The sequence below is a fragment of the Jaculus jaculus genome, chromosome 11 (assembly GCF_020740685.1).
Source record: "Jaculus jaculus isolate mJacJac1 chromosome 11, mJacJac1.mat.Y.cur, whole genome shotgun sequence".
Lineage (NCBI taxonomy): Eukaryota > Metazoa > Chordata > Mammalia > Rodentia > Dipodidae > Jaculus > Jaculus jaculus.
In genome coordinates this window covers 109919340-109938772 of record NC_059112.1, presented here as the reverse complement: position 1 = coordinate 109938772, position 19433 = coordinate 109919340, and the positions used below count along the sequence as shown (strand labels likewise).

The 19433-nt window shown below is 45.1% G+C and overlaps 1 protein-coding gene across 2 annotated transcripts; it reads left to right on the top strand.

Annotated features, from left to right (window-relative positions):
• The first annotated feature begins 747 nt into the window (after positions 1-747).
• On the top strand, positions 748-12586 carry Znf263 (zinc finger protein 263). 2 transcript variants are annotated; one of them, XM_045161490.1, is made up of 4 exons: positions 748-1307; positions 7176-7299; positions 9992-10092; positions 10570-10704. In XM_045161490.1, exons 1-3 carry the CDS (start codon positions 912-914, stop codon positions 10003-10005), a joined length of 534 nt encoding a protein of 177 aa, XP_045017425.1. In that variant the 5' UTR covers positions 748-911; the 3' UTR covers positions 10006-10092; positions 10570-10704. The 2 variants fall into 2 exon arrangements, with proteins under 2 accessions (XP_045017425.1, XP_045017424.1); XM_045161489.1 differs by having other exon boundaries at positions 758-1307; positions 9976-10092; positions 10570-12586.
• Positions 12587-19433: the final 6847 nt, after the last annotated feature.

The following is a 19433-nucleotide window of genomic DNA, read 5'->3' as shown; positions in this document are numbered from 1 at the left end:
CTCTGGGTAGAACTGCAGCACGAAGCCGGACGCGGATCACAGGGAGGACTTCTAAAACCTCTTATCAGCAAAGGAGCGGCTAGCTCAGAAATCGACTTGCCCAGAGCGCAGGCGCAGTAACAGAATCGCGCCGCGAACTACATCTCCCAGCAGGCCCCTCGTGGCAGCGGTGCACACCTCCCATTTCATCCGGGCGGCGCCGAAGTCCACCAGGCGGCTGCGCCCCATTCAGACACACTGACAGCTTTATTGCGCTTTATTTACTTTAACATTTTATTTATTTAGTTGCAAGCAAAGAGAGACAGAGAGAAATTGGCGCGCCAAGGCCTCCAGCCGCTGAAAATGACCTGCAGATGCATGCTCCACTTTGTGCCATCTGGCTTTACGTGGGTCCTGGGGAATCAAACCCGGGTCGTTAAGCTTTACAGGCAAGTGCTAAACCTTGATTGTGCTTTATGTGTGGCTCTGGAATTTACATTTTCACGCACTTTCCCCCCGGAAACCTGATTCAGGTCATTCGGCTTTCTTCCCTTCACTTCCCCCGACCCCATACAGGCCCCGGGATCACCCTCGCCGGCCTCATCTTTCCTTGTTGATGTGGACAGTGAGTGAGTCACGACCCCAAAATATGCCAGTCGCGGACCGGAAGTCCGCCGGGACGACTGGCTGCGGGGTCGTGACGCGTAACGTGCGCGCCGAAAGAAAAGAGACTTCCGCTGCTGGCGCTGAGCGCTGAGCCCTGCGTGGGTGTGCGACGCGGGAGCCGGCGTCTGCGTCCGGGAGCACTGGGGCCGAGCCGCGGAGCCGGCTTCTGGCGTAGCGACTCGGGAAGCCCGGGTCTGCTCGGCTCCGGCTGTCTCCTCGCGCGGAGTCCTCCGAGGCAGGGTCCGGGCTCCAGCCACTCTGGGGGCATGACCATGGCTTCCGGCCCGGGCTCCCAGGAGCCCGACGGGCTCCTGATCGTGAAGCTGGAGGAGGACTGCGCCTGGAGCCAGGAGCTGCCACCTCCGCCCGACCCTGGCCCGAGCCCCGAGGCCTCCCACCAGCGTTTCAGACGCTTCCGCTTCCAAGAGGCCGCCGGTCCCCGGGAGGCCCTCAGGCAGCTGCAGGAGCTTTGCCATGGGTGGCTGCGGCCGGAGATGCGCACCAAGGAGCAGATTCTGGAGCTGCTGGTGCTGGAGCAGTTCCTGACCATCCTGCCCCAGGAGATCCAGAGCAGGGTCCAGGAGCTGCGTCCCGAGAGCGGCGAAGAAGCGGTGACCCTGGTGGAGGGTATGCTGAGAGAGCTGGGGAGACTGAAGCAACAGGTGAGCGAGAGAAACGAATAAAAAGCTGTTTTATCCGCGGTTTGGCCCTGGGCACTGGAACGTCCTGCTAACCTCATACCCGCGCGAGTACACCTGGTATCCTGAGTAGATTTTACATGGGAAAGAAGACTGAGGATGTAGCCCTGTGCTAGGAAACTTTCGCAGCATCCATGAGGTGTCCTGGGTTCAATTTGGAGCACTTTTCCCTCCATATTTGTCTCACCTGAAGAGTGAGCCGTGGGCTGGAGAGATGGCTTATTAGTTAAGGCGCTTGCCTGTGAAGCCTAAAGACCCGGGTTCGATTCCCCAGGACCCACGTTAATCAGATGCACAAGGTGACGCACACATCTGGAGTTCGTTTGCAGTGGCTGGAGGCCCTGAAGCACCTATTCACTCTCTCAAAATAAATAATAAAAATTAAAGAAGGGAAGAGCACCCTGTTTCCACGCATAGGCGTTGCTTCAGCACTACGTAGTCCCGGAGTTAGACAGCCAGTGCTCCACATCCTCTACTGCTGTCTGGTTTTGTGACTTGGGGCAGGCTCATTGATCAGTTTGGCCCTGTTTTCTGACTAGTAAAATGAGGTTGCTAACGAACGCTCAGCGGCTGCTTTGAGGGCTAGAATGAAAGCAGTGTGTAAAGATTTGGTGACTCGTATGCTAATTTGTTACTGTTTATAAATACCGGGTCTCATTTAACAGATTGGCCCCAAACCAGTGGGGGTACTCCAGACTCACTTTTCCAAGTGCTGGGATTACAGGCATGCGCCATTTACCTAGCTTTACAAAAATATTACTTTTTAAATGTTGTGTATATGTTCTTATGGGCACGTGTGTATGCAAGTGTCCGTGTATGTACAAGAGTGTGTGGAGGTCAGAGGTGTTGTCCTACGTTGTTTTCCTCAGTTTCTCTCTAATGTGTGTGTTTGTATTCTTTCTCCTCTTAGCTTTTCAAGGTAGGGTCTCACTCTAACCCAGGCTGACCTGGAATGCACTATATACTGTTAGGGTGGCCTCAGACTCATGGAGATCCTCCTACCTCAGCCTCCTGAGTGCTGGTATTAACGACGTGTGCCACCATGCATGGCTCCACCAATGTATTTTTAAAAAGTACACCACGGTGTATTTTTTTTTAATACATTTATTTGCAAGTCGGGGAGGGAGAGAGAATGGGTGTGTCACTGCTTCTTGCAGCTGCAAATGAATGCCAGTTGCATGTGCCACCTTGTGCATCTGGTGTTACATTGTACTGGGGAAATCAAACCCAGGCTTTGCAAGCAAGCACCCTCAACTGCTGAGCCACCTATGTAGCCCCTCTACCTTTTTTTTTTCCCCCGAGGCAAGGTCTCATTCTCTAGCCCAGGCTAACCTGGAACTCACTGTGTAGTCTCAGGGTGGCCTTAAACTCACGGCAATCCTCCTACCTCTGGCTCTGGAGTGCTGGGATTAAAGGCGTGTGCCACCATGCCTGGCCCTTTTTATTTTTATTTTTGAGAGAGAGAGAGAAAGAGGCAGAGAGAGAATGGGCGGGCCGGGGCCTTCAGCCACCGTGAACAAACTACAGGTGCATGCACCCCTTCTGGCGCATTGTGACATTGTGCATTTGCATCACTGTGTCTGGCTATGTGGGACCCGGAGATTCGAACATGAGTTTTTAGGCTTTGCAGGCAAGCGCCTTAATGACTAAGCAGTCTCTCCACCCCATTTATTTGTTTTTTGAGGTAGGGTCCAGCTGACCTGGAATTCACTATGGAGGCTCAGGGTGGCCTCACCCTACCACTGCATTCTGAGTGCTGGGATTAAAGTGTGCGCCACCATGTCTTGGCTACTTTTTTTTCCTTAAGGTATGGATGGTTTCACTCTATCTCAGGTTGACCTGGAATTCACTATGTAGTCTCAGGGTGGCCTCGAACTCACGGCGATCCTCCTACCTTTGCCTCCCAAGTGGTGGGATTAAAAGGGTAGGCCACCATGCCTGGTTACATTATATTTTAAAAAAATAATATTTTTACTTATGTATTTGCAAGAGAGAGTGAAAATGAGTATGGACACACCAGGGCTTCTGGCAACTGCAGACAAATGTGTGTCTGGCTTTACGTGGATATTGGGGAATCAAACTTGGCCATCAAGCTTTGCAGGCAAGAATCGTTAACCCTGAACCATCTCCCCAGGTCCTCCATTATATATATATTGTATGCTTTAAATATTAAAGACTTTATTGGATAAATATTTCACAACATTCTTTAACATTTAACTTTGAGCCGGGCATGGTGGCACACGCCTTTAATCCCAGCACTCGGGAGGCAGAGATAGGAGTATTGCTGTGAGTTCAAGGCCACCCTGAGACTGCACCCAATTTTTTTTTTTTTTTTTTTGCATCCTATTTTTTGGTCCATACCATCACTCTACAAATAAAGAATTCTAAAGTTGAAACATCTTCATTATACATTCCATGCATAGTTCTACCATGGCATGGGAGAGAGCTGATGCTCAAAGTGAACCTGAAGGTACTGCTGGTGTTCAGGATTGCAAAGAAGACTGACAAGCCAGACTTGGGCCATCCACAGCAGGGGACTGCCACAGCACACACCTCCTTAACAGCTCATGGTTCCCTGCTGTTACAGTTCCTGAGCCAATCTAGTAAGTTATGTAGTAATGACTTCATGATATAGAATTTTCCAAAAAGATACTTTAGAATGCATCCAAACTTCTCTAAGTTCACTAGATTCCAGGCTGCTTGCCTTTTCTTTTTGAGTTGTAAAACATCTTTTTTTTTTTTTTTTTTGAGATAGAATTTCTGTCTGAATCTAGAGTTTCCCCAATCAGCTAGCCAGGAAGCCCTCGGGAGCCTCCTGTCTCCACCTCTCCAGAGCTGTGGTTTCAGGTGTGCACCAGCATGCCCAGCTCTTAAGGCAAGAGCTTTACCCTCTAAGCCATCTTCTCATCCCTCCTTCTTTTTGGGGGGAGGGTTTTTTTGTTTTTGTTTTTGAGGTAGGGTCTCATTCTAGCCCAGGCTGACCTGGAATTCACTATGGAGTCTCAGGGTGGCCTCGAACTCATGGCAGTCCTCCTACTTCTGCCTCCCGAGTGCTGGGATGAAAGGTGTGCACCAGCACGCCCAGCTGAGGCTGTTTTTTTTTTTTTTTTTTGAGGTAGAGTCTCACTCTAGTAGTCCAGGCTGACCTGGAGCTCAAGGTGATCCGCCTGGCTAGTGCTGGGATTATCACAGGTACTTGCCACCTTCCCTCCCCTGGCTTATAATTAGTGCTTAGTACAGGTTAGCTCTGGGTCAACTGTGTAGTCTCCTCTGTAGAGAGTGATCTGATTTTTTTTTTTTTTTTGAATTTTTGAATTTTCTCACTGAGGCTTTGAGGTCACTGCCTCCTTTCTTGGGCCAGTGAAGTTCAGAATCATTTAGCAAAGGTGAGAGAAAGGAGTGAGTTGTATTAGAAGAGTGTGTGGGAGGACTGGAGAGATGGGTCAGCAATTAAGAAACTGTAAAGCCTAACAACCTGAGTTCGATTCCCCAGTGCCCTTGTAAAGCCAGATGCACAGAGTAGTACATACATCTGGAGTTTGTTTACAGTGGAGGCCCTGATGTGCCCATTCTGTCTGTCTCTTCTCTCTCTGCTTGCAAATAAATAAATCTTTTTTTAAAAAAGAGAGGAGTGTGTGGGGAAGGTGTTTACTAGGAGTGGATCCTTCCCTTTACTGACTCTACCCACACTTCCCATTTTCTCTGACACAGGTGGAAACAAAAAGGTCTTTTAGTATAAGCCATCCTTCACTTGCTGAATTCCAGGGGATGGTGTGTGGTTTCCTGCTGAAGGCTTGTCCTTAGAATCCTGGTTAATTTACATTTCTGTAAGCCCTGTTGTCATGATGAGTGATGTGGGTTGGTTCCCAGATCACAAACCAAGGGCAGAAGCAGACTTGCTTTGGAAGAGCCTTTGACACTTGAAAGAGGAGGAGATTCGTCAAGCTCCAAGCTGGAGCCATGGAGGCTGAGAGAAACCTTGGCCCAGGCTGCAGGAGCTGCTAAGTCCCAGCCCCAAAAGGGACCCCTCCAGGCTGTAAAGGAGAGGGGTGAGGGACAGTTATCTGGGCAAGTGGGAGGGAAGAGGGATTTTGGGGTTGCCCCTGACAGATGCCGGGAGAAAGAATTTTTTTTAAGATTTATTTTTATTTATTTATTAGAGACACAGAGAGGGGGAGAGTGTGAGTGAGTGAGAATGGGCGTGCCAGGGCCTGTAGCCACTGCAAACAAATTCCAGACACATGAGCCACTTTGTGCATCTGGCTTATGTGGGACATGGAGAATCGAACCTGGGTCTTAGGCTTTGCAGGCATGCGCCTTAACCACTAAGCCATCTTTCCAGCCCAGAAGAAAGAATTTCTGAAGGCAAGGTTGTTAGATGTGGCCTGAAAAACCTAATTGTGTTGGTGTGGTTTCTGCAGGAGGGTAGGTCAAGAAGAAAGGTATCTCAGTAGAGCCCTTTTGTATGCAGAACAGGCAGTTTAGGGCTAGCTGGGTACTAGGGTGGGGAATGCTTGTGTTCCTTTACACTGGCCCTCTCGTCTGTTTTTTCTTAAGTTTTTTGAGGTAAGATCTTGCTCTAGTTCAGGCCTACCTGGAATTCACTATTCAGGGTGGCCTTGAACTCACAGTGATCCTCCTACCTTGGCCTTCTTAATGCTGGTGTTAAAGACATATACCACCACACATAGCCCTGTTTTTTCCTTTTTATTTATTTTTTTTTAAATTTTTTTTGTTCATTTTTTATTTATTTATTTGAGAGTGACAGACAGAGAGAAAGACAGATAGAGGGAGAGAGAGAGAATGGGCGCGCCAGGGCTTCCAGCCACTGCAAATGAACTCCAGATGCGTACGCCCCCTTGTGCATCTGGCTAATGTGGGAACCGAGCCTCAAACTGGGGTCCTTAGGCTTTACAGGCAAGCGCTTAACCGCTAAGCCATCTCTCCAGCCCGTTCTTTCCTTTTTAAAAACAAATGTTTTACTTATTTATTTGAGAAAGAGAGGCAGATAGAGAATTGGCATGCCAAGGCCTCTGGCCACTGTGAACTCCAAATGGATGTACCACCTAGTGCATCTGGCTTTACATGGGTCCTGGGTAATCAAATTTGTGTCCTTTGGCTTTTCAGGCATTTGCCTTAACTGCTAGACCAGCTCTCCAGCCCAAAAGAAAGTTAGTTACATGGATCTGGAGTTTTAAAGCTTTAAGAGAGCTTTTTATTTAGTTTTCCCAAGGTAAGATCTTGCTGTAGCCCAACATGGCCTGGAATTCACTGTTCTCAGGGTGGCTTTGAACTCACAGCAATCCTTCTACATCTACCTCCCACTTGCTGGGATTAAAGGTGTGCGCCATGACACCTGCTGACTCCCTCACTTTGAATATGCCACCTGTTAAGTCAGTCCTAAAATCTGAGTTTGGGTTTTAGGGGATGTGTACTTTTTATAATAATCTGTGGATTGCTGTTCTCATTATAATTTCTATCATCTTCAGCATTACCTACTCCCTGGCTTTCTCTCTTTCCTCCTGAAGGGAGCTGATTGACTCTCAGGTGATATGAAAGTTCTTGTTGTCTCTCCCTAGCACATGCCTTTTTTTTTTTTGCCCGTAGAGCGATGCTTTTGGAGTAGAAGGGGTCCTTGCCACAAGGAGGATCCTTTCTCCTTGATCAGATGTTTCTCTCACCTTCATCTCACCTATCCTCACTTACAGACTTGGGACCATTCTGCTATCATATGTGTCCTTGGCTCCCCTGGGTCTTGCTCCTTTAACCCATAATTCTGCTTGAATTGTCCTTGGTGCATCTGGTGCTAAAGGAGATCTTGTCCTATTTCAGTTGCCTGAGAGCTTTGAGGACATGGCAGTGTACATCTCCCAGGAGTGGGGACATCAGGATCCTAGTAAAAGAGGTCTCTCCAGGGACACAGTACAAGAAAGTTATGAGAACGTGGACACAATGGGTAAGAACTTCTTTGCCATTTATGATGACTGCATCATTTTTGACTAGGGTCCTGCTTCTTGGGCACACTTACCCTCTGAACATAAGCTCCGAGTTCTACCAGGAGACCTCCCTTTGGTCAGTTAGATACCTGCCAAGTGTCCCGGTTGGCTTGGAGTGTAGCTCTGGTGGCTGTGGTCTAAAACATAGTCTAAACTGCAATGGCTTCCAAGGGCAGCACAAATCAGACCCGTTGACTGCCTGCAACCAGGCCACATCCTGCATAACTGATGCCCCTAAGTTCTTAGCTCCTTGCAGTAGAGATGGTTATTCTTCTGAGCTCACTTAGGTTTCCTGTACTTCATTATTATTTCTAGGCTTTTCATTGAAGACAAAAAGTTAGGAACATTAGCATCAATATACTGGTTTGATAATTTTCTAGAGCATAAAACTTCAAGAGGGAAAGAGGGTCTTGTAAAATTTGGGAATAATGTGTATAGACAAAGTGGGCTAGATAGTGAATAAATTACAATGCATCTGTGTGTCAAACAGCTGTGCAAACACAACTGTCAAAAATGGTGCCTGTGAGCTGTGCGTGGTGATGCACACCTTTAATCCCAGCACTTGGAAGGCAGAGGTAGGAGGATTGCCATGAGTTTGAGGCTGCCCTGAGACTACATAGTCAATTCCAAGTCAGCCTGAGCTAGAGTAAAACCCTACCTTAAAAAAAAAAAAAAAAAGTACCTGTGGAATACAAAATTGATGCTTGCATTTTGGTGAAAGATATATATATATGAGTACTTATTAGACAGTCCCTCATCTTGTCTTGTGTATATGAACATTCTTATTATAAAAAGTTGGGGAAGGGGCTGACAAGAGGGCTTAGCAGTTAAGGCACTTGCCTGCAAAGCCAAAGGATCTCAGTTTGATTCTCTAGGACCCACATGAGCCAGATGAGGAAGGTGCTAAAGTGATGATTTAGTGGTTTAGGCACTTGCCTGTGAAGCCTAAGGACCCAGATTTGATTCCCTAGAACCTATGTAAGCCAGATGCACAAGATGGTGCATGTGTCTAGAGTTCATTTGTTGTAGCTAGAGGCCCTGGCACACCCATTTTTTCTCTCTGTCTCAAATAAATAAAATACTAAAAGAACAAAATAAAAATCTGGGGAAGTCTGTCTTTACATAACACTGTACAGTACAAGTGCCTAGGTTGAAGCATACACCAGTTAAAAATTATACCAGTTCTCTAAGTTTTCTTATTTTAATTTTTTATTTATTTGAAAGTGATAGACAGAGAAAGAGGTAGATGGATATAGAGAGAATGGGCATGCCAGGGCTTCCAGCCACTGCACACAACTCCAGATGCCTATACCCCCTTGTGCATCTGGTTAACATGGGGCCTGAGGAATTGAGCCTTGAACTGGGGTCCTTAGGCTTCACAGGCAAGTGCTTAACTGCTAAGTCATCTCTCCAGCCCAAGTTCTCTAAGTTTTTATAGATAATCTAAACTGTGAGTGCCTTTCTGTTGATTCTACAAAGCAGTTGTTGCTTTTATTTCCCTTCATTGGGACCATCTCAGGTTTTCCATCTCTTTTCTACTTTGTTACCTTATAAAACTCCCTTTTTTTTTTTTAAAATATTTTATTTTATTTATTTATTTGAGAGCGACAAAGAGAGAGAAAGAGGGAAAGAGTGAGAGAGAGAGAATGGGCACGCCAGGGCCTCCAGCCACTGCAGACGAACTCCAGATGCATGCACCCCCTTGTGCATCTGGCTAACGTGGATCCTGGAGAATTGAGCCTCGAACCAGGGTCCTTAGGCTTCACAGGCAGGCGCTTAACCGCTAAGCCATCTCTCCAGGCCCAAAACTCCCTTTTTTAAATCGAGAACTTTAATATATGAGCATTCACTAACTTGACCAAGTTTCCCTCCTATTCTCTTTTATCCACTCTCCTTCTCCCGTTTTGACCCTACTGTTCAAGGTAGTGTTTCCTCTGTTGTGCTTTTCCCCCCAAGGAAAGAGAATGAGAAAGAGGGAATGGGCATGGCAGAGCTTCTTGCCATTTCAAACATACTCCAAATATATATGCCACTTTGTGCATCTGGCTGTAAATGGGTACTAGGGAATTAAACCCAGGCTATGAGGCTTTGCAAACAATTGCCTTTAATGGCTGAATCATCTCTCCAACCTTGACTGTTTTACTTACTTATTTGCAAGCAGAGAAGGAGAGAGAGGAGAATGAGAGAGAAAAGGAAAAAAAAAAAAATGATTGGGTGCACCAACGCCTCTAACCACTGCAGACAAACTCCAGATGCTGTGTCTCTTTGTGCATCTTACTTTATGTGGGTACTGGGGAATCAAACCCACATTGTAGGCTTTGCAGGCAAGTGTCTTATCTACTGAGCCATTTCCCCAGCCCTATGTTTATTTTATTGTTGCTTTAATTACCAAGTATACATTTTTATTGCAAAAAAAAGTTGAAGTATTTTGATAATATTCAAAACCTACAGTCTCCCTCTCCTAGCTTCATTGTAGAGGATAAATACTGTGAATAGTTTGGTGGACCTTCCAACTAGTTGATATCAGAATTGTGATGGATTCTGTGCCTCTCCTCCAGTGTCAGAGAACAAGACTATGTTTCCCTGCCTGGTAGAGGAATGTTGATGCAGCAGCCTTTTTATTTTATTGTGAACAGAATCTTGCATTCCCAGTCAGGAGGTCCTAAGCACCCAGGTGGAACAAGGAGGGAAGCCGTGGAATCCTATTGTCCAGAACTGCAAGGAGGGTGTGAGTCCCAGAAATCCAACTCCAGGTAAGGAGTGAAAATCAACTGTTCGGGAAGGCTGCCAAGGTTGTGTAGGGGACATCTGAAGGTCTGGGTTGATGGCTAGTGCATCCCACTACCGTCCAGGTACACTACCTCTATGTGTCCACTTCTGTGCTCCTCCCATTGAGGAACCTAGGGTGGAAACTGTGAGGAGGTTCTTATTCTTGGGCTTTCTTACCCTACCCTGGTCTCAGTCCAGCTCCATCTCACCCATTCTTGAAGGATAAAAGCCTATTGGAGCAGGGAATGGAGACCATGAAGGAAATTAAATACGGGTTTGAGTTCTGATTCTTTGAGTCCCCTATCCATGTGCTTTTCTAGAGTACTTTACTTATAGGTAATGAATGGGAAACAGCACTGTCACTTTTGGGCTTCCGACCTGAAAGACAGTAGTAGGCACAAAATATTATCTTTTTTCTAGTGTTAAAATAATGTAGATGTTTGGTTTTTCTTTTCTACCAGGAGTAGAGAAATTTGAAAATCCAGGAGGAAGTATTCAATCTGTTTGCCCTGAAAATATCCATCCTGCAGCACTGCTTTCTGGCCAGGCCAGAGGGGAGGTGCCCTGGAGTCCTGACCAGGGAAGACCTCATGACAGGGCAGAAGGACATTGGGAACCTCCCCCAGAGGACAAAATGGAGCAGTCCTTGGTGGGAGCCACAAGTTTCATAGGACTGGGACGACCAAAGGAACAACTGAAGAAACTCCATTTGTGTCCCTTGTGTGGCAAAAATTTTTCTAATAACTCAAACCTAATTAGGCATCAAAGAATACACGCAGCAGAAAAACTGTGTATGGATATAGAATGCAGTGAAGTCTTTGGTGGGCATCCACATTTTCTGTCACTGCACAGAGCACACCTTGGAGAGGATGCTCATAAGTGCCTTGAATGTGGAAAATGCTTTAGTCAAAATACTCACTTGACTCGTCATCAACGTACCCACACAGGTGAAAAGCCCTATCAGTGCAATGTATGTGGGAAAAGCTTCTCTTGCAACTCCAACCTCCACAGGCACCAGAGGACACACACTGGAGAGAAGCCCTACAAGTGCCCCGAGTGTGGGGAGATCTTTGCTCACAGTTCCAACCTGCTTCGGCATCAGAGGATCCACACTGGAGAGAGGCCCTATAGGTGTGGCGAGTGTGGGAAAAGTTTCTCTCGGAGTTCACACCTTGTTATTCACGAAAGAACCCATGAGAAAGAGAGACTTGACCCCTTTCCTGAATGTGGAGAGGGCATGAATGACAGTGCCCCCTTTCTTACAAACCATGGAGCCCACAAAGTGGAGAAGAAGCTGTTTGAATGTTTAACTTGTGGGAAAAGCTTCCGGCAGGGTATGCACCTTACCAGACATCAGAGAACACACACAGGGGAAAAACCATATAAATGTACTCTTTGTGGGGAAAACTTCTCTCATAGATCCAACTTAATCAGGCATCAGAGAATTCATACAGGAGAAAAACCGTATACTTGTCATGAGTGTGGAGACAGTTTCTCTCACAGTTCCAACCGGATTCGTCACCTGAGAACCCATACAGGAGAGCGACCTTATAAATGTTCTGAATGTGGTGAAAGCTTTTCTCGGAGTTCACGCCTTATGAGTCATCAGAGAACTCACACTGGTTAATTTGTCCCAGTTTAGGTGGCAGAAAGATATCTTATTAAGAGCTTACTTTACCCATAGGGCTGAATAAATGACCTTTGTATTTTTCCAGGTAATACAAGAGGAAATTGCTACTTATTTCCAGAGAGGTACAGGGGTAAATGATAAGCCTAAAATTAAAAAGGAGTTTAGTCTATAGTAAGAATGCCAGTTCTTTGAAGTGACATGCTCAGGGCAGTTTTGTTTCTAAGTCTATCCTGTCCCCAGATGCACCTTCCTTGCTATATGAAGTCAAGATGTGGTTTTGGTACCTTGCTGTATCCAGTGCTTATTCTAGCTATTTTGGGAGTATAAATGGTCTTCACGTCATTCCTCATTGAGGACATTCAGGAAACGTGCTTGGACTCCTAAGGCCCCTAAGACCAGAGAAGAGGGGCCAAGTCTCCTGGGAAAGTCAGCTGGAGGTTAACATGTTGCAGCTCTTGAAAGGCCTTGACTGGGAAGTCATGGGCTGTACAGGTCAACCACCACAGTACCCATCTCAGATTGGTAAGACTGCTCACTGGCATATAAGTAAGACTTCTGACAAAAAGGAATTAAAGACCTAAAGAAAATTACAAGATGGAACTTGTACATGAGCCCATAAATTGTCAGGTTAAATGGGTATGTGGTTATAGTCTACTTTTACAGAGACTTAAACCCTTCCACCTTTTTAAAAAAGATACACAGAGTTCTGGAGTCAGTTTCCTGGGTGGAAGATATGATGAAAGATGGATTCCACAGAAAAGAATGAAAACAGATCCTAGAGAAATTAGGAATTACGACTTTACATGTTGAAAATGTTTGGGTAGTAATAAATGCCTTCAGAAAACAAATATGTATGTGTGAATCTTCCTGAGGGTTTTTGTGGCATTGATCTTTTTGAAAGGATCTACTCAGTAGGCTTCCTGAGTCGATAGGAAAGTTCTGACAAAGGGGGGACTAGGTCAGCTGGGGCAGGGTGTTAGGCCTGGTGGATCTAGGTTGGGCTGCTGCTTAGGCTAAGTTGAATGATTGCTTGGGGTGATGTGAGGTCTGTAGTAATTACTCTCTATGTGTTGTACACTAAAAATATTTTTTTATATTTACTTATTTGCAGCCAAGCATGGTGGTGCATGCCTTTAATCCCATCACTGGGGAGTCAGAGGTAGGAGGATGCTCTAAAAACAAAAAAAATGTATGAGAGAGAGATTAGGCACACCAAGGATTCTTGCTACTGCTGCAGATGAACTCCAGATGCATGCACCACTTTGTCCATCGGGTTTTATGTGGGTATTATGAAATCAAATCCACAGGCTTTGCAAGCAAGCGTATTTAACCTCTGAGCCATGTCCCCAGCCCAAGTATGTATGTATACATACATACATACATACATACATACATACATACATACCTACATACATACATAATGGGTTTTTGAGGTAGGGTCTCGCTCTAGCCCAGGCTGACCTGGAATTCACTATGTAGTCTCAGGGTGGCCTCAAACTCATGGCAGTCCTCCTACCTCTGCCTCCCAAGTGTTAGGATGAAAGGTGTATGCCACCATGCCCAGTTCAATAAGCTTTAATTTTTTTTAATTCATTTACTAGAGACAAAGTGAGAGCGAGAGAGAATGGGCATGGTGGTCCTCTAGCCATGGTGAATAAACTCTAGAAGTATGCACTACATGTGCATCTAGCTTATGTGGGACCTGGATAATCAAACCTTGGTCCTTAATCTTTGCAGGCAAGCACCTTAGCTGCTAAGCCATCTCTCCAGCTCCCCCTGCCCTTTTTTAAAAATTTTTTTTGAGGTAGGCTCTCACTTAGCTCAGGTTGACCTGGAATTCACTATGTATTCTCAGGATGGCTTTGAACTCACAGTGATCCCCCTACTTCTGCTTCCTGAGTGCATGAGCCACCATGCCCGGCTCCCAACAGGCTTTTGACTTAAGTTTTCAGTACAGGAACTCCCTCCTGTGGAGTGGGCCTCAAGTCTATAACACATGCCACCATTTTACCAGTTGGTACATTTGGACTAGCTGGCCAGCTGCAAAGCTTGCAGGGTCCACCACTTGATAAGACAATTGACTTTTTCTCCCCCACCAGGCTATATAGCTCTTTTCCAGCATCCTGACAGTCAACAGGGAAGGCGCTTACAGCTCAGCACCAGCTTGATTTCTCAAGTGACCTGTAACCCAAGCATGTGGTGTCTTCAGCAACAGGCTTTACCATCTAATTCTGGTGGACAACCAAGATCCTTGGCCCTGGTTTGTAGTGCCTTGGGAGCATCAAAGGCCTCTCTGACCAACAACTGTCTAGAAGTGCCCCACCCCTAGCACTGAAATTTTCTACTAACAAGCTACAGCTTATGGGCACAGCAATGTCCACCTCTACAGCATCACAGAATACTTCTGCCCTCTCACGTGCCTCCCTCTTTTTTTCCCCAAGGCAGAGTCTTGCTCTATCCTCAGCCTCCTGAGTGCCGGGATTAAAGGTGTGCTTTGGGCTGTAGAGAGGGCTTAGCATTTAAGGCACTTGCCTGCAAAGCCAAAGGACCAACATAAGCCAGATGCACAAGGTGTTGCACTCATCTGGAGTTTGTTTGCGTCGCCTCGAGGCAGCACCCATTCTCTAACTGCCTCTCTGTCTCAAATAAATAAAAATAAAGGTGTGCGCTACCATGCCCAGCCAAACTTCCCCGTTCCCCAGCAGGGTCTCACTCTAGCTCGGGTTGACCTGGAATTCACTATGTATTCTCAGGGTGGCCTCGAATTCTTGGCGATCCTCCTACTTCTGCCTCCCAAGTGCTGTAATTAAAGGTGTGTGGCACCACAAACTCTGTTTTAACATATGTATTTTTAGTTCATGGCTTATTCATAATATCGTTAATTTTGCTTATCCTTCTCCCAGCCCCTCCTCTGATCCCACTTGAACCATTTCACCCTCAGTATTCTGCCCCTCTGCTTACATACCTACCCTCTCTTGAAGTCTTCCCCTCTCCTCCAAGTCATAGCCCATGTCTAGCTTTCTAGGCTTGGCCTTATGGGGTATTTATGTGGAGTTGGTATTTGGACATTTGAGTAGGTAATAAGTGGGACAGTTCACTATCTTGTTAAAAAGTGATTTTCTTTGTTTTTGCACTGCTGGGGACTGAACCCATAAGCTTGCACATGCTAGGCAAGCACTCTAGTACTGAGCCACAGCCACAGCCCTAGTTTAAAAATTGGGGCTGGAGGGATGGCTTAATGGTTAAGGCATTTGACTGCAAAGCCAAGACCCAGGTTTGGTTTCCCAGGACCCACATTAACCAGATGCATAAGGGAGTGCACTCATCTGGAGTTTGTGGTGTCTGGAGGCCCTGCTCAGCCCATTCTTTACCCCTCTTTCTCTGTCAAATAAATAAAAAAAATATTTTTTTTAAAAAAAGTCACAACGGTGCTGGAGAGATGGGCTAGTGGTTAAAGTACTTGCCTACAAAGCCAAAGGACCCATGTAAGTCAGATGCACAAGGTGGCACATGAATCTGGAGTTTGCAGTGGCAAGAGGCCCCAGCATTGCCATTTCTGTCAAATAAATAATAAAGTAAAATATTTTTTAAAAGTTATAACATTGGGCTGGAGAGATGGCTTAGCGGTTAAGCGCTTGCCTGTGAAGCCTAAGGATCGGTTCCCCAGGTCCCACGTTAGCCAGATGCACATACATACATACATACATACATACTTTATATTTTATACTTTATATATTTTATTCACAAATGCCCGGTTCGAGGCTCGGTTCCCCAGGTCCCACGTTAGCCAGATGCACAAGGGGGCGCACGCATCTGGAGTTCGTTTGCAGAGGCTGGAAGCCCTGGCGCGCACATTCTCTCTCTCTCCCTCTATCTGTCTTTCTCTCTGTGTCTGTCACTCTCAAATAAATAAATTAATTAAAAAAAAAGTTATAACATTATTTAACCTTCCTGAGGCCAGGCATTTAAGGTGAGGCACCAGAGGTTTTTAAGGGTTCGCCTCTAATTGTTTCTTTTTTTTAAACATTTTATTTTTATTTTTATTTACTTGAGAAAAAGATGGAGAGAGAAAATGGGTGGGCCAGGGCATCCAGCTGCTTCAGACAAACTCCAGATGCATGTGCCACCTTGTGTACCTGTCTTAAGTGGATCCTGGGGAATCAAACTTGGGTCCTTAGGCTTCACAGGCAATTGCCTTAACTGCTAAGCCATCTCTCCAGACCCCAATTCTTGTTATATTTTTTTAATTTTTTTTTATTTTTTTATTTATTTATTTGAGAGCAACAGACACAGAGAGACAGACAGATAGAGGGAGAGAGAGAGAATGGGCGCGCCAGGGCTTCCAGCCTCTGCAAACGAACTCCAGACGCGTGCGCCCCCTTGTGCATCTGGCTAACGTGGGACCTGGGGAACCGAGCCTCGAACCGGGATCCTTAAGCTTCACAGGCAAGCGCTTAACCACTAAGCCATCTCTCCAGCCCCAATTCTTGTTATTAACAACTTCCACGATTATAAAAATATCCCATGGTAATGCCCCCCACTTTCTCCTTTGTCTACCTAAAAAGTACAGTTATCGCAAGCGTGGTAGTGCACACCTTTAATCCCAGCATGCGGGGGGCAGAGGTATGAGTTCAAGACCACCCTGAGACTACATCGTGAATTACAGGTCAGCCTGGGCTGTGAGTGTGACACTACCTCAAAAAAAAAAAAAAAAAAGGTACAGTTATCCAAGCATTAGGAAAGGGTATTAGTAATTAATGGAAGTGTTTTTATATTCTCAACAATATTGTACTTCCAGAGTAGGAAGAAAACAAGTACTAAATAGGTGGTAACAGTAAAGAAAGCAAATGATATGTCACTACCATAAAAACCAAGTCTGCCAGGCGTGGTGGCATATGCCTTTAATCCCAGCACTTGGGAGGTGGAGGTAGGAGGATTGCTGTGAGTTCGAGGCCACCCTGAGACTCCATAGTGAATTCCAGGTCAGCCTGGGCCAGAGACTCTACCTCAAAAAAACAAAAGATATAAATAAAGATAAAAACCAAATCTTGCATTGGCACACAGCCTCCATTTTATGCTGTGATGGCATAGGGTATTTCTGAGGAATGAACCTAAGTCTTCATGTATTCTAAGGACATGTTCACCTACGTTGGTATGAAGTAGAATTTTCTCACAGCCATTACACATTAATTTGGGGCAGTAATTCATTATTCAGATTCTTGCCTTGAATAGAAAAAAAAACAATGTTTTCATACATTTAAAGAAACAATTTTTTTCTTTTTTTGAGATAGGATCTTGCACTAGTCCAGGCTGATTTTGGAATTCACTATTTAGTAGGCTGGTCTCGAAGTCAGTGATCCTCCTACCTCTGCCTACCAAGTTCTGGGATTAAAGGTGTATGCCACCACACCTTTCAATTTTATTAAAGTATTGTATAACCAGGTCTGGAGAGATGGCTTAGTGGTTAATGTGTTTGCCTGTGAAGCCTAAGGACCCATGTTCGACTCTCCAGATCCCACATGAGCCAGCCCCACAGGTGACATGTGCAAGGTCACATATGCACACAAGGTGGTGTATGCATCTGGAGTTTGATTGCAAGGGCTGGAGTCCCTACTGTGCCAATTCTCTCTCATAAAAAAGTATTGTATAACCAATATGTAAATGGACACTAAAAATGTGAAAGTCAGGCATGGTGGTACACTTGGGAGGTAGAAGTAGGAGGATCGCCCAGAGTTCGAGGCCACCTGAGACTACATAGTGAATTCCAGGTCAGCCTGAGCTAGAGACCCTACCTAGAAAAATGGGGGGGGGGGCAGTTAAAAGAAAACAATTCACTGTAGGTTTATATCATGTAACTACAGTTATCTTTATACATACAATCTAATTCTAGAACCAGAAATTGAAAGCATATTAGTTATTTTTAACATTATGAGGCCTATTTTCTTTTTTTTTAACTTAAAATTTTTTTATTCACAATTTCCATGATTATAAAATATATCCCATGGTAATGCCCTCCCTCCCCCCAATTTCCCCTTTGAAACTCCATTCTCCATCATATCCCCTCCCCCTCTCAATCAGTCTCTCTTTTATTTTAATGTCACGATCTTTTCCTCCTATTATGATGGTCTTATGTAGGTAGTGTCAGGCACTGTGAGGTCAGATATCCAGGCCATTTTGTGTCTGGAAGACTGTGTTGTAAGGAGTCCTACCCTTCCTTTGGCTCTTAACATTCTTTCCACCACCTCTTCCACAACGGACCCTAAGCCTTGGAAGTTGTGATAAGATATTGCAGTACTGAGCACTCCTGTCACTTCTTTCCAGCACTATGATACCTTCTGAGTCATCCCAAGGTCACTGCCATCTGAAAAGAGAAGATTCTCTACCAGAAGTGAGAATAGCATTAATATAAGGGTATGAACATTAAGAGAAGTGCTTACTGGGCAGTTTGATAAGCATAGTATATACATTTAGCCAGACTGCAGCAGATGTTATACCCCTAGGGCTCATGACCACCCGTTTTAAGTTTTCAATATCAGGGATGTATTCCCTCCCATGGAGCAGGCCTCCAGTCCAGTTAGAGGGACAGTTGGTTTCCACCATGGCAGATGTGCCACTATTGCACCCATTGGCTCATTTGGCCTGGCTGGCCAAATATAAGGCTTGAGGTATCCAGAGGTCTATTTTTCAAACAGCTGCCAATTCTTGAATGGATTATACTCTAAAATTGCTTCTTGGCTATTCTCGTTGCATCTCTTTCAGCATGAAATGGAACCTATGAAACTCAGGTGTGGCATGGGAAAAAGTTAAGACAGTCCAAGTTGTCTCTTATAGCAGATAACTTAAACTTCAGCAATTTGCTTCTCAGCTTCTCCATTTTGGACAACTTCCTTTGTTAATCCACCCTTTTCTTCCTCATCTCCATTTACCACCCTGTAATCATCATCCAGTTTTGTTTCCGGTTCTCCATTTTTCAAGAATTTCTCTGTAATCCTTTTTTTTTTTTTTTTTTTGGTTTTTCAAGGTAGGGTCTTACTCTAGCTCAGGCTGACCTGGAATTCACTATGGAGTCTCAGGGTGGCCTCAAACTCACGGTGATCCTCCTACCTCTGCCTCCCAAGTGCTGGGATTAAAGGTGTGTGCCACCACACCCGGCTGTAATCCTCATTTTCTAAGCCTTGAAGATCACAATAAGGTTCCTTTGTGTAAAGAAGATTTTCCCATGCATTTGCTATCGTCGTTTTATTTCATCCCAGCTTTTTGATCAGTTAAAAAAATTCCACTTTTTGTATTGTAGATTTTAATCTTGAAAATTTCCTTTTCTCCTTTATCCTCATCATCACTTTCTCCAAAAGTTACAAGACTCTCTTCAAGCTGCTTCCATCTATAAAGTTGTTTGCAGCTCAAGAGCACACCTTGATTCACTGGCTGAATCAAAATTGAAGTTTTGTGGGGAAAGAAAATGCATTTTATTTGACCATCCTCACCGGTTAGTGATTCAGAAGAAGAATGAGCTGCAGGATTGTCCAGAAGTGATAATGCCCTGATTTTCTCTTCACGAAATCTTAGAACATAAGTTGAAAATGCCAGACCTCAGGAACAAAGGTTTGAAAAAAACATTCTGAAACAAATTCTCTGGTGAACCAAACATCTTTACTAGGTTTGTGTATCACAAATAATGTACTTGTGTCCTCTTTA